The sequence below is a fragment of the Sus scrofa genome, chromosome 3, assembly GCF_054392235.1.
Source record: "Sus scrofa isolate SSC_HxYL_T2T_F1_AM1 chromosome 3, Sscrofa_HxYL_maternal_Yorkshire_Landrace_v2.0, whole genome shotgun sequence".
Taxonomy (NCBI): domain Eukaryota; kingdom Metazoa; phylum Chordata; class Mammalia; order Artiodactyla; family Suidae; genus Sus; species Sus scrofa.
The window spans coordinates 115,030,924-115,043,603 of record NC_139385.1 but is presented as its reverse complement, the minus strand read 5'-3'; the positions used below and the strand labels follow the sequence as shown (position 1 = coordinate 115,043,603).

General features: G+C 39.8%; 1 protein-coding gene and 1 long non-coding RNA gene across 4 annotated transcripts in view; one reads left to right on the top strand and one right to left on the bottom strand.

Annotated features, from left to right (window-relative positions):
• Positions 1-6,117: 6,117 nt before the first annotated feature.
• Positions 6,118-12,680, bottom strand: part of LOC102161945 (uncharacterized) — a 169,277-nt gene continuing 162,714 nt past the window's right edge. Inside the window, exon 4 of the long non-coding RNA XR_014842243.1 lies at positions 6,118-10,233. This is a non-coding gene — a long non-coding RNA (uncharacterized LOC102161945). The remainder of the gene's footprint in view (positions 10,234-12,680) is intronic.
• Positions 9,505-12,680, top strand: part of QPCT (glutaminyl-peptide cyclotransferase) — a 28,111-nt gene continuing 24,935 nt past the window's right edge. For all 3 annotated transcript variants that reach the window (XR_014842232.1, XR_014842233.1, XM_003481245.5), the window contains exon 1: positions 9,505-9,684. Coding sequence is in view for 1 of the 3 variants with exons in the window: in XM_003481245.5 (XP_003481293.2) it covers positions 9,565-9,684 (120 nt within the window). In the remaining 2 variants the exon portion in view is untranslated. The remainder of the gene's footprint in view (positions 9,685-12,680) is intronic.

Here is a 12,680-nt window from a genome sequence, read left to right as displayed (position 1 = left end):
TCAGTCCTGACTGTAGATTATATTAATTTACATTTTAGTAATTTTTTTGTGAAAATCCACTTTTCTGCTTTTAATACATACTTTATTAGATGTCTGATTAAAGGAGAAAAAATACAAAATGAGTACAAAAACAATATTAAATGAGTATTCTGCTTAAAATTTGGAAATAAAATAATTTCAAAGGTTTCTGGTTTGCACTCAATAAAAGCTTACCTCAGCATATTCAAAATCAGATTTTATTAGTTGCTTAAATTTTCTCCTTTGAAACTGGAAAAGCCTATAGGTTAGAATAAAAGACATTGCCTGCACTGAGCTGGCTTTGCATGCCCTGGGCACATTACTTAACCTCCCTGCGCTTTAACATTCTTAACAGTAACAATGAGAATAATAATACCAAGACTGTTATTTATAGAATTTATAGAATTAGAGGATCTTTATAAACAGACTATTGACACACTTAACCTCTTTGATAGCTAGTAACTTTGAATGGGAACAAGTTCTTGAGCCAAGAGCTTTTTGTCTTTTATGTATTATCATTAATATTTTCCAGAAATTGGTACCTTTTCCCCATTTGACCCTATAAGGTGGAAAAAAATAAGCAGACAGAATTTTTTTTTTTTTTTTTGTCTGCACCCTGGCATGTGGAAGTTCCCAGGCCAGGGATCAAATCTGCACCACAGCAGCAACCTGAACCACTGTAATGAAATACTGGATTCTTAAGCTACTGCACCATAAGGGAACTCCTATACAAAAATTTTTGAATAAAAAGTAAAAATGTACACACCATATGTATATGCACACACCATAACAATCAGTTGATTGAACCTTCATATTACATATCCAGTTAATACTGGTATTGTATAGATCAGACCTTTCTATTCCGTAAGCTGTAAAGAAATGAAGTTTCTCTTCGGTACTTCACCTTTTGTTTCACTCTGCCCTCATCATCTCCTTGAATGGATTAAAATTCCTTACTAGAGATTCATTCCTTTAGATCATCTTGAAGACTTTTGGTTTTCAGAGCCCAAAGAGAAAAACTGGTTTAAAAAAAAAAAAAAAAAAAAAAAGGCAGGACAAAATTAGTAAAGGAGTGAAAGGAATTTTGTTTGTGGCCAAGATTAGTATTGGTGAAAGAAATAAGGGCTTTTGGGGAATGTTCTCCTTCCCTTCTTTGAGAGGAGAGTGAGTGAACTGTTATTCTAAAGGGCTGGAAAGGGAGAGGGCTAGAAAATCAGAGGAAGGAGTTCCCGTCGTGGCGCAGTGGTTAACGAATCCGACTAGGAACCATGAGGTTGCGGGTTCGGTCCCTGCCCTTGCTCAGTGGGTTAACGATCCGGCGTTGCCGTGAGCTGTGGTGTAGGTTGCAGATGCGGCTCGGATCCCGCGTTGCTGTGGCTCTGGCATAGGCCGGTGGCTACAGCTCCGATTCAACCCCTAGCCTGGGAACCTCCATATGCCGTGGGAGCGGCCCAAGAAATAGCAGCAACAACAACAAAAGACAAAAGACAAAAAAAAAAAAAAAAAAAAAAGAAAATCAGAGGAAAGGAGATTTTTTTCCCCCCTAACTTTCCTTACCACCTTGACTTGACCTCTGATCTGTTAAAAAGAGCTGGGAAGATTTACAGGAAATCTGGATTCCTAAGATTTCTAGGGAACAGCACAAGTTTGACTCTGTACTGTAGAAGCAAACATTTTAATTTTTTATTTCATTATTGAAAGCAGTGGTGGACAGACTGGGGCAGGGATATAATGAAAATTGATAGAAACTGTAAACCACTATATTCTCTGTGGTTTCTGCTATGTATTTCTCAGAGTGTGTGATAAATGCAGTGGTTCTCAGCTCTGTTAGAATCACCTGGGGAGTTTTAAAGAAATTTGATGTCTGGGCCATACATCACACTAATCATATTAGATTCTCTAGGGGTGACACCCAGGCATTTTCTTTAAAAAGGAAAAAAACTTTTTCAGATGATTCCAATATGTAGCAAAAGTTAAAACCATTGGCTTATTGTTTTATTTCTCCTCGGTAAAATAGCTTTAACACAGCAGTTATCAAATGTTTTATTCCTTTACATTAGTTAAAATTATGGAGGGCAATCTGGCAGCTTTTGTTTATGTGAATTATTTCTATTAATATTTATTGATTGAAAATTAAAACAGGCATTTTGTAAATAATTATGAGTTTGATTTAAAACAACAAAAGCATTACAAGATGAACACATTTTTATGAAAAAAATTTACATTTTCTAAAATAAGAATTTTATGAGAAGACTGGCATTTTTTAACATTTAAAGAAGTTTCTTTACTCATGGACTTGGAGAACAGACTTGTGGTTGCCAAGGAGGAGGGGGAGGGAGTGGGATGGACTGGGAATCTGGGGTTAATAGATGCAAACTATTGCCTTTGGAATGGATAAGCAATGAGATCCTGCTGTATAGCACTGGGAACTATATCTAAGCACTTATGATGGAGGATAATGGAAGATAATATGAGAAAAAGAATGTATATGTGTATGAGTGCCTGGGTCTCTTTGCTGTACTGTAGAAAATTGATAGAACACTGTAAACCACTATACTGGAAAAAATAAAAATCATTTTTTAAAAAAAAAGTTTCTTTAATGTCTAAGTTATTGGAAAATAACTGTATTTGTTTATGCATTTAATCTGCTGTGACATGTTATTTTGATGGAAGTATATGAATAAAATGTAGCCTCACACAAACACGTAGTAGGAAAAGGTATTTTCATAGCCTCACACAAACACGTAGTAGGAAGAGGTATTTTCATAGCCTCTTCAGACTATTATGGATAATCATCTTTGTTATTAAAATAAAACATGACAGTTGATAATGTGGTAAAGTTATCAGTAATGCAGAGTCTGAAACCATATAAATAAATATTTTTACTCAATTACATTAAAGTCCATTGGTCTCTCTTATATCTTGAATCAATCTTTTCTCTGTGATTGAGCATGGAGCATTTGGAAAATATCAGTTCACTGAGTTATACAGATATTCCAAAAGTTGAATATTTCATTATAAATCATTTTAAAAATCACATTTGTTAAAATAACTGACTTTATCAGAAAAGTTATTACCTATCATAAAACTGTCAAGCTTATGTTAGCAGATATAAGTTTTTAAAAGTTCTGATTTTCACTTGAAAGATTCAGTTTTATCTTTGACAACAAATACTGTTGGTTATTGTCTTGAAGGCATAGGTATACTTTTAAACAAATGTTTGCCAAATATCCAAGTCTGAATAATCATAGGATATCAGTCAAATTCTTTCAAATAAAAATAGGATTTTATGAAAAAAGCAGATACCTCATCTCGTATCTCAAACAAATAGACAAGTGCTTTTCCTTGAGACAACACTTGTCCTTTAGTATACAGCAGAAGTACTTTATATCTCTCACTTTGCCATGCAGAATGTAAAAAGATTCATGATTAGCAACTTCTGCTTCCAGTCAAAGTGGAATAACAGAGACTGGATTTATCTTTTTATCTCCAAAAACATATATCAAACAATGATGCTGGGTATTCCAGTTGTGGCTCGGTGGTAATGAATCTGGCTAATATTCCTGAGGACATGGGTTCGATTCCTGGCCTCACTCAGTGGGTTAAGGATCTGGCATTGCCATGAGCTGTGGAATAGGTGGCAGATGTGGCTTGGATCCCACGTTGCTGTGGCTGTGGTGTAGGCCGGCAGTTGCAGCTCTCATTTGACCCCTAGCCTGGGAACTTCCATATGCCGTGAGTGTTGCCCTAAAAAACTGAGGGAAAAAAAAAAGCAAACAAAAAAGATGCTGAAATATTGGAGAACACACATTACAGGAAGGTCATAAGAGAAGGAAAACAAATGAGATGAGCTGGATGCTTTGCCCAGCTTGCTGTCTTGAGAGATTTCCTGGGTTGTAGGAATCCAAACAGAGCCAGGCAGTTGTTATGAGATAAAAAGAGCTGAGAACATAGGAACGTTGGGTGGCTGGAATTTGCTGAGTAATGGAGGAGACAGAGGAAGTTTCAAGGAGAGAGTGCTTCGGGGATCAGTAAAGGTTCCTCCATAAGTCTTCAGCTGAGGACAGATCAGCACATGCATGTGAGGAAACTACCCAAGGTGGGGGAGAGAACTACTGAAACTACTGAGAAGAACTACTGAAAAGAAGCAGGTATAACAAACTCCAGAGCACAGGTATGTTCAGGCATATTTTGTGTTTACACCAATCAAAATAAAAAGAACCTCAAAATACAAGTTAAAAAGTAGAATATCCAGAGAGCTGGATGTTGCTTCAGTAAAGTGTCACATTATGCCTGGACTAGAGGTGCTCTGCTCCAGTCTAAGAAAACTTGAAAGCAAGCTTCCAGAGGATCAAACTGTTTCCAACTCAGCTGTGCCTTAGTACCAAACTCAAAAATATTTAAAGGGCTTCAAATATTCCCAGCACCCAAAAAAGTAAAATTCACAACATTTGTTATCTAAAACAATTACTAGGCATGCAAAGAAGTAAGAACCCATAATGAAGAGAAAAAACAATCAATAGAAACAGACACAGAGATGATACATGATAAATTAGCAGACAAGGACATTAAAACGCTGCTCATAACTATACCCTGTATGTTTGAGAAGGTAGGTGAAAAGTTGAACACAGTAAGGAGATATATGGATCGTATGAAGAAAAAAATCTAAAGCAAACATCTAGAGAAGGGAAAAAGCAATGTCTGAAATGAAGAGTACACAGAATGCAATTAACAATAGGTTAGCCATTTCAAAGAAAAAGATTAGTGAATTTGAAGCCATAGGAATAAAAATAACACAAATAAAATAGACAAACAAACAAAAAAACAGTACTGGTGAACTGTTGGAAAACTTCACACAACTCAATATATATGTTGTTGGAGTCCTCAAAAGTGGAGGTGACATAAAAATACTTGAAGAAATAAAGGCTAAAAGTTTTCTAAATTTGATGAAGATTTAAAAACTCACTGATTCAAGAAACTCTACGAACTCCAAGCATAAGAACATAAAGAAAATTCCATCAAGGCATATCATAATCAAATTGTTTAAAAACTGTGGTAAAGAGAAAATCTTAAGACTAAGTCACATTACATGCAGAGGAACAAAGATTAGGATGACAGCTGATTTCTCATGAGAAACAAAGCAAGCAAGAAGACATTTGAGCACCATCTTTAAAGTACTGAAAGAAAAAAAATCTGTCAACATAGAATTCCATACTAAAAAAAAAAATCTTTCAAAAACAAAGTCAAAATAAAAATTTATTTTCAGCATACAGAAATCACCAACATACTAGCACTACAAGAAATGTTGAAGGACATACTTTATGCGGAAGGAAATGATACCAGATGAACATATGCATCTACACAAAGGAAGGAAGTGGTAAATGGGTCATTTCACAATGATGAAGGAGTAAATTTGTCAAAAAGATGTTACAGTCTTAAACATTTATGCACTTACTAAGAATGCTCAGAAACACATGATAGATACAAAAATTAATATGGGAATTCCTGTCATGGCTCAGTGGTAATGAACCTGACTAGTATCCATGAGGATGTGGGTTCAATCCCTGGCCTTGCTCAATGGGTTGAGGTTCTGGTGTTACTGGGAGCTGTGGTGTAGGCTGGCAGCTACAGCTCCAATTTGACCCCTCGTCCACATGCTGCAGGTGCGGCCCTAAAAAAAAGCAAAAAAAAAAAAAAAAAAAAAATTAATAGAACTGAAAGAAGTAGGCAAACCTACAATTATAGAGATTTCAATACCATTCTCTTAGTAATCAACAAAATAGGTAGAAAAAAAATCAATTATTATATGGAAGATTTAGGAAAAATTATCAACTTCTTAAAACCAATTGACATTTACAGAACACTCTACCCAATAACAGTAGAGTACACATTCTTTTCATGTCAGAACATTTACCAAGATAATTATATCCTGGGCTAAAAATAGTTCTCAAAAAATTTAAAGGATTCAACTATATAAACTGTACTCTCTAACCATGATGGAATTAAATCTGAAATCAGTAACAAAAGATATAAGGAAAAATCTTTAACTATTTGGAAACTGAATAACAATTTAAATAACCCATGGTAAAGACGGATATATTTTTTTTCCTTTTTTTTTTTAAACTGTGGCATTTGGAAGTCCCTAGGCCTATGCCACAGCCACTACAAGTCAGATCCAAGTGGCATCTTTGACCTATGCTATACCTTGCAGCAAGGCCAGATCCTTAGTGAGGCCAGGGATCAAACCTGCACACTCATGAACCCTGTGTTGGGTTGCTAACCCGCTGAGCCACAATGAGAACTCCAAGATGGATATGTTTATTCTCTTGATTATAATGATGCTTTCACGGGTGTATACATGTTAAAACTCATCAAATTTATATACCTTAAATATGTACAATTTTATGTAGTCTATCTCAATAAAGCTCATGTGAGATTTAATAACAACAATATTTTTTATTGTTTAATCAGTAATATTCTTAAGTGAGATGGGTCTTATATTTTTTTCTTTTGTCTGTCTTTTTCTTTTTTCACTGTGGAGGGCAGTGAAGAATACAATGGCTACAGGTATAGTTTTGTTTTAATAGTACAATTTTGTATTCTGTCTTGATAAAGTGCTGAGATGCCAGAAGTTTTACCCACCATTGCTTTTGCAACATCAGTGAAAAGTTAATAGAGTAAAAAGTAAACCTTGCTTTTATATTATTATAAAAATTGATTTGTCCATCTAGATATCCAAAAGGGTCTTGGGGAATTCCCAGGGGTCCTTGGATCACATCTTGAGAACTGTTGTTTTAATACAACTTTCTGGTCATTACTGCTTTAGTCGAATAGTGCCACTTTAAAAGTGAGACTAGGTGTATGAAAATCCCGTCACCAAAACTGCCTGGGTAAGTACTTTTTAGCAGTTGAGTCCTTAATGTGCTTCAAATTACAGTATAGAATCTATACCATAATGAAGATGATAACCACTTCATTTGTGACTAATGCTATCACTGCATACATAAATAATTTTTTCCATGATGAAAAACAGGGCCTGAAACTGTTAAATGTAATAGTCATGGGTTATCTTCCATAGAGAGAGTCTGAAGACAGGAAAAGTTGCAGTAAGGAAAACAATAGCAGATAGAAGGGATTTCTGGAAGTTTCCAGAATGAAGGAGGAGAGAAAAGAAGAATGAATGAAGAAAAGAAAAAAATGGAGATTTGTGGTAAAAGGCATAAGAAAAGATACAAATAAAGTAGGAAGGGACACATAGAGAGCTACATTGAATTTGTAGACTTATGGAAAGCTGACAGAAAAGACTGCATGTGTAAAGAATGATTTACTAAAATCAGTTTCACTTACTATGCAAAATGTTTTAGATTTGTACAAGATATATTATTTGGAAGCATTAGTGGTGGATATAGAGATGTACTGTTCAGATTTCCTGCAGACTGCTATAGTTCTTGGAGTATTATTGGCAGACAGCCTCTAGCTGTCAGCTTCTTTGGCTGCAGAGAGCTGCTAGTAGGAAAGTCACCCCACTGAGGTGAGGGTATAAAGATCCAGCCATTTTTGTTCACTATGGGACAACTCTGACAGGCAGATTTCAGCTCCAGGGCTCTCAATGGGTTGGGATGAAACTGGGTGGGGGGTGGGGGGAGTGGCACTTCCCTGCTGACTCTTGCCTCTGCCCAGTCCAGTTCCTCCCTCTCCCTCCCACAGGGGTTTGTCCCAGGGGCACTCCCTAATACACATCCTGAATGCTAAGCTCTGTCTCAGAGTCTACTTCCTGTAGAGCCCAAACTGCAACAGCATCTTACTGACTTAAATATAACCCAAACTAGAGAAAACTGGAGCACTCTAGGCAATGGAAACTAATCATCAAAATTATGTATTAGCAGTTAAACTCCAGCATTTTTGTACTTCCTATTTTGAATTGCTTATACTTAGCATATTATCTTTAGCATTTTGTTTCATATAGGTTTGCTATTTTTTCCACCAAGCCTTTCTTATAGAAATCTTGTTGTGGAAAGATAAAAAGGCAATAGGGTAAGAAAAATAATCATGTTTCTTATCCAGCTACCTAGGAAACCCACTATTTCAAGGTTGGTCTAAGCAGCAAGAGTGTAAAAAATGTATTGGGAGATGTGACAGTAGTTTTGTTCTGAATGTATACCAGTATTCTGAGGTGGTCTGATTATCAGAAGCACTGTCCATGGATGTACTAAAGAAGCTATTTAATTTTGTTTGCACCTGAAGATTTGAATTGCTACTCTAAACTCTGAGACACGAATAGGATTAGTAATTCTGAACATCAGGAAAGTAGGAATTTCCATCCTGTCTTCTCCTGTAGCTCCAGAGGAGGGCAGACGGTGTATCTCCAGGTCAACCCTTTCCCTTTTCAAACTCACTCTTATAGCCAAGCCTAAGAAGACAGAGTAGAGTGGGTGAGCCTTCTGGCGGACTCCATTACCTTCAGACCTTTGCTCTTTGGGAAGTAGGTCTGTGTCAATGTCATTATTTTGATATATTTTTTTTTCTGGGATCTAAAAGTTACTAGGAGATGACTCAGAGCAGCCCATGCCCTAATCCTCATTTTGGAAGGAAAAGAGGATGATGAAGTAATTGCCTGACAACTTAGACCAGAAACCTGCAGACAAAACTGAGATAGTGCTTGTTTCTAGGATTATCTTGGTAAGTGATTTTTGATGTTACGAAGTAAATAAGTACATTGTATTTAGGCTTTCCTTTTGTAGGGTATGGATTGGAGGAGATGGCTGCCTCAACAGCCACTGTGAACATTATCTCATTTATTTCAGATAATTTACCTCAATTATACTTCTCAGTCTGGGAGTACGATGGTCTGTCTCCTATAAGGCAAGCTAAGTATTTGTGTGTGTGTGTGTGTGTGTGTGTGTGTGAGAGAGAGAGAGAGAGAGAGAGAGAGAGAGATACGATGGGCTGTTATAAAGGATGTTTGACGGTTCCAGTTCAAGCTTTGTTTCCTCATCTGTAAAATGGAATTAATACCTACCTCACATGGTTATGAAGATTAAGTAAGGGAAAATCGTAAAAGCACCTAGGACAGTGACTGGCACATAAGTATTCAGTAAATGTAGATCCCTGTCCATCCCTTCTTAATGAGCCGTGGGAAAACACTTCCTAACCTCACAGGGTCTGAGAAACCCTCTCCCTTCCCTTTGTATTCTCAGTCACCCCCAGGCAATGGAGATTTAAAAAAAAAAAAAAAGCTTCTTCCACGTCTCTTCCCTCCTTCCTTTCTTCCTCTCCTAGACAAGGAAGTGGCCGTCTCTGTTCCCATGGATTCGGAAGCCTGTGCCTCCCAGGACAGCCCAGCCTCTGGGTTGCTAAGGTGGAAGGTGGGGGTTGGAGAGAAGCGGCCTTGGCCTGCGTAGCGCAGTGGGGAGGCGACCGGGAGGCGATGGGGAGGCGGGAGCTATCGACCCAAGGGTGGAGAGGGGGGGAAGGCGAAGGACGCGCGTTCCCGGGCTCGTGACCGCCGGCGGCTCTGGGAACCCGCGTCGGGACAGTCCTGGAGAGATGACAGGCAGTGGGGACCGGCGCTTCGTGGGCACTCTCCACCTGCTGCTGCTGGTGGCCACCCTGTCCCTGGCGGCTCAGGGGGTCAGTCGGAGCGCGGCAGCATGGACCCAGGAGAAGGTGAGGGGTTGCTGCTGCGCGATTGTACCTGGGTGGCTCTTGCTGGGTGCGGGACCCAGAGCCCCAGTCTAGACAAGATGGGAGGCAAGGCAGAGCCGAGGTCCTCCCTTCCGGAGCCCCGAGAGGTCGGGGTTCTGCGTCCTCGCCAATGTTCCTCGCTGGCCGCCGGGCTGCTTTGGGTACGCCACGGGAGCTGGGTGATGTCACCGGCCTCCCCTCCGCTGCGGTCTGCTGCGGGTACTAATAGACACAGGAAGCGTGACTCGCTTTCTGCGGCGGAGCAGGGAGGTGAGGGCGCATCGCCGGTTCGCCGCCCACTCGGGAGCTGAGAGGCGCGCGGACTCCGAGCTCCCCGCCGCCAGGGAGCCGGGCGCGCCGGGAGGTGTGCCCGCTGCTGCCTCGCCCCGACATCCAAGGAAGCCCTCCCAAGGCTGAAGTTTCCAGGCAGTCAGCACGGACTAGTGTTGGTCTGTTTTAGATTTTTCAGCAGATCAGCTCTGAACGAAGGCGCGTAAATGGAGACCAGCTTTACTTTAACATTTTCTTTTTCTTCAAAGAGAGTAAAATGCAATCGTCAGGGAAATGTATCGAGTAGTAGGTGGAAATTTCACATATGGAATTTAGGATAAAAATGATCTGCAAGTTGCCTCTGCGTGCAGTAAATAGCTTCGCAATTATTCCCTTTCTTGTGTAACAGTTTTGAAATCCTGTAATTGCTAGGGACTTAAGCAAAAGTTAATGGTACTGGAGTAAAATGGTATACTTTCAAAGATACTAAATAAAGCAGCAAAGCAAAAAGCAGCAGGGATATAAACACTGATCATATTGTTTAAAAGATCTTTTGAATGGTTACAGAATGTCAGTATCAACTCAGAGGTTTGAAATACTGAGCACCCTGTGAACGTACAGGCCCTCTCAAAGCCCCATGCTCCACCGCCCAGGCACAAGCATATGTACATGAATCGCCCCTTCAGTCCTATGAGTAATACTTTTAGTTTCACCATTCAAGGGCTATAACATGCCCCACTTACACGTGGACACCACTAGCCATAGAGAACCTGGTGAGGATGAGGATAGTCAACTCAATAATAACTTCATGGTAAGAAGAGCTTTCCATGGGGGTTCAGTGGGAGTAACATCCATTGAGGAATATAGTTACGGATTTAAAACTTCTGCTTCCTGGCCAGAAATTGGGAAGGGGCATTGACTACCATAATGTGGAGCCAAGGCAAATGTGTCTTTATGATACGTGGAAATGGATGGGAATGAATGAGGTGAGGAGTGTTTGAAGAAGCTGCTAGGAAGGGATCATTTGCAGGCAGGCTGTATTTTGGGTGGGAGAAGGTGCTGTATTCTTACAAGGTAAAATACCAATGAGAATTTAACTTTTGAGAAAGGTCTTTTAAAGCACAAATCCCTTTTATATTTAAAATGCTTCTGATTATTGTTCTATTGGGAAACTATATCCTTTCCAATGGTGGAAATGCAGAAACAAATGATAAAATCAGCCATGACAATTCCTGATTTCTGGTCCCCTCCCCCACCCCTTACTCTCCAGGCTTTTGTAAAGTCTTCCAGGTGGCCAGTACAGTTTGCAGCCTGGGAAGCTGGGAGTTAATCCACACTAAAACATATGCCTTCCTGCTTTTTGTGGCATTTAGCTATTTTAATCATGTGAGGTGTGCCCTTGGTACACTGGTCTGCCGAAAGGTGAGGTGTGGTAAGGGAAGCATTGATTGTGAAATCCATTTTCTTTGCTTTGAAATAAAGGTGTGACTCTTCCAGTGGGATCCAATATGTAAAAACTGTTCAATCCTAGTTTATGGTTGTGTTCCAATTTGCTTATTTGAAACCTGTAAACAGTTTTTCCATAGAAGTAATATAAGTTATTAGATTACCATGTGGGCCCACAGGTGTATATCAGAGGCACTGGCATCTGGGTACCAAGATTCTATAGATCAGCATCTCACTTGAACCTCACAGTGTCCCTGTGAGGAGGGTATGGTCATCCCCAATTTACACAGGAGGAAACTTAAGCTCGATCATGGTAGCATTTTTTTTTTTTCCTTTTCATGGCTACGCCTACAGCATATGGAAGTTCCCAGGCTAGGGGTCAAATTGCAGCTGCAGCTGTCAGCCTACACCACAGCCACAGTGACGCTGCAGCCTGAGGCAACACTGGATCCTTAACCCACTGAGCAAGGCCAGGGATTCAACCTGCATACTCACGAAGACTATGTTGGGTTCTTAACCTGCTAAGCCACAATGGGAATCCCTACAGCAGCAATTTAAAGAGCTCTCATCTTTCCTTAATTTAACTATCCCTTTATTACTAGATAGGTTGTTTCTAAACTTTCTCTATTATAAAGCCAAGACTCAATGTATTTTAAATGGTAGAATTTTCCTTTATTATAAGGTGAAGTAGAAAATTTCAAGTCATATTGAGGGTGGAAGGGCAGAATTTTTTTTTTTTTTTTGTCTTTGCTTTTTCTAGGGCCGCTCCCAGGGCATATGGAGGTTCCCAGGTTAGGGGTCGAATCGGAGCTGGCCTACACCACAGCCACAGCAACTCGGGATCCGAGCCGCATCTGCGACGTACACCACAGCTCATGGCAATGCCGGATCCTTAACCCACTGAGCAAGGCCAGGGATTGAACCTGCAAGCTCATGGTTCCTAGTCGGATTCATTAACCACTGTGCCACAACGGGAACTCCTGGAAGGGCAGATTTTTTGAGCAGAGGAACCTCATACAGGAGAGTTGACCTCACCTAGGAGTCCTTATCCAGGGTAGCTCTGGCAGACAATTACAGCTCTCATCAGCATTTCACATTCTTCTGCTGGAGCCACATATATTCTAAAATTCTTTAGAGTTCCCCTCTTCAGGGTTCTGAAAGTCTTTAGCCATCTACCCCTCTATCACTATGATTCTTATGAATCATGAAGAAGCAATGGAGAGTGTAAGGCAGGGATGGGGGCCAATAGTAGGCTGGGTGTT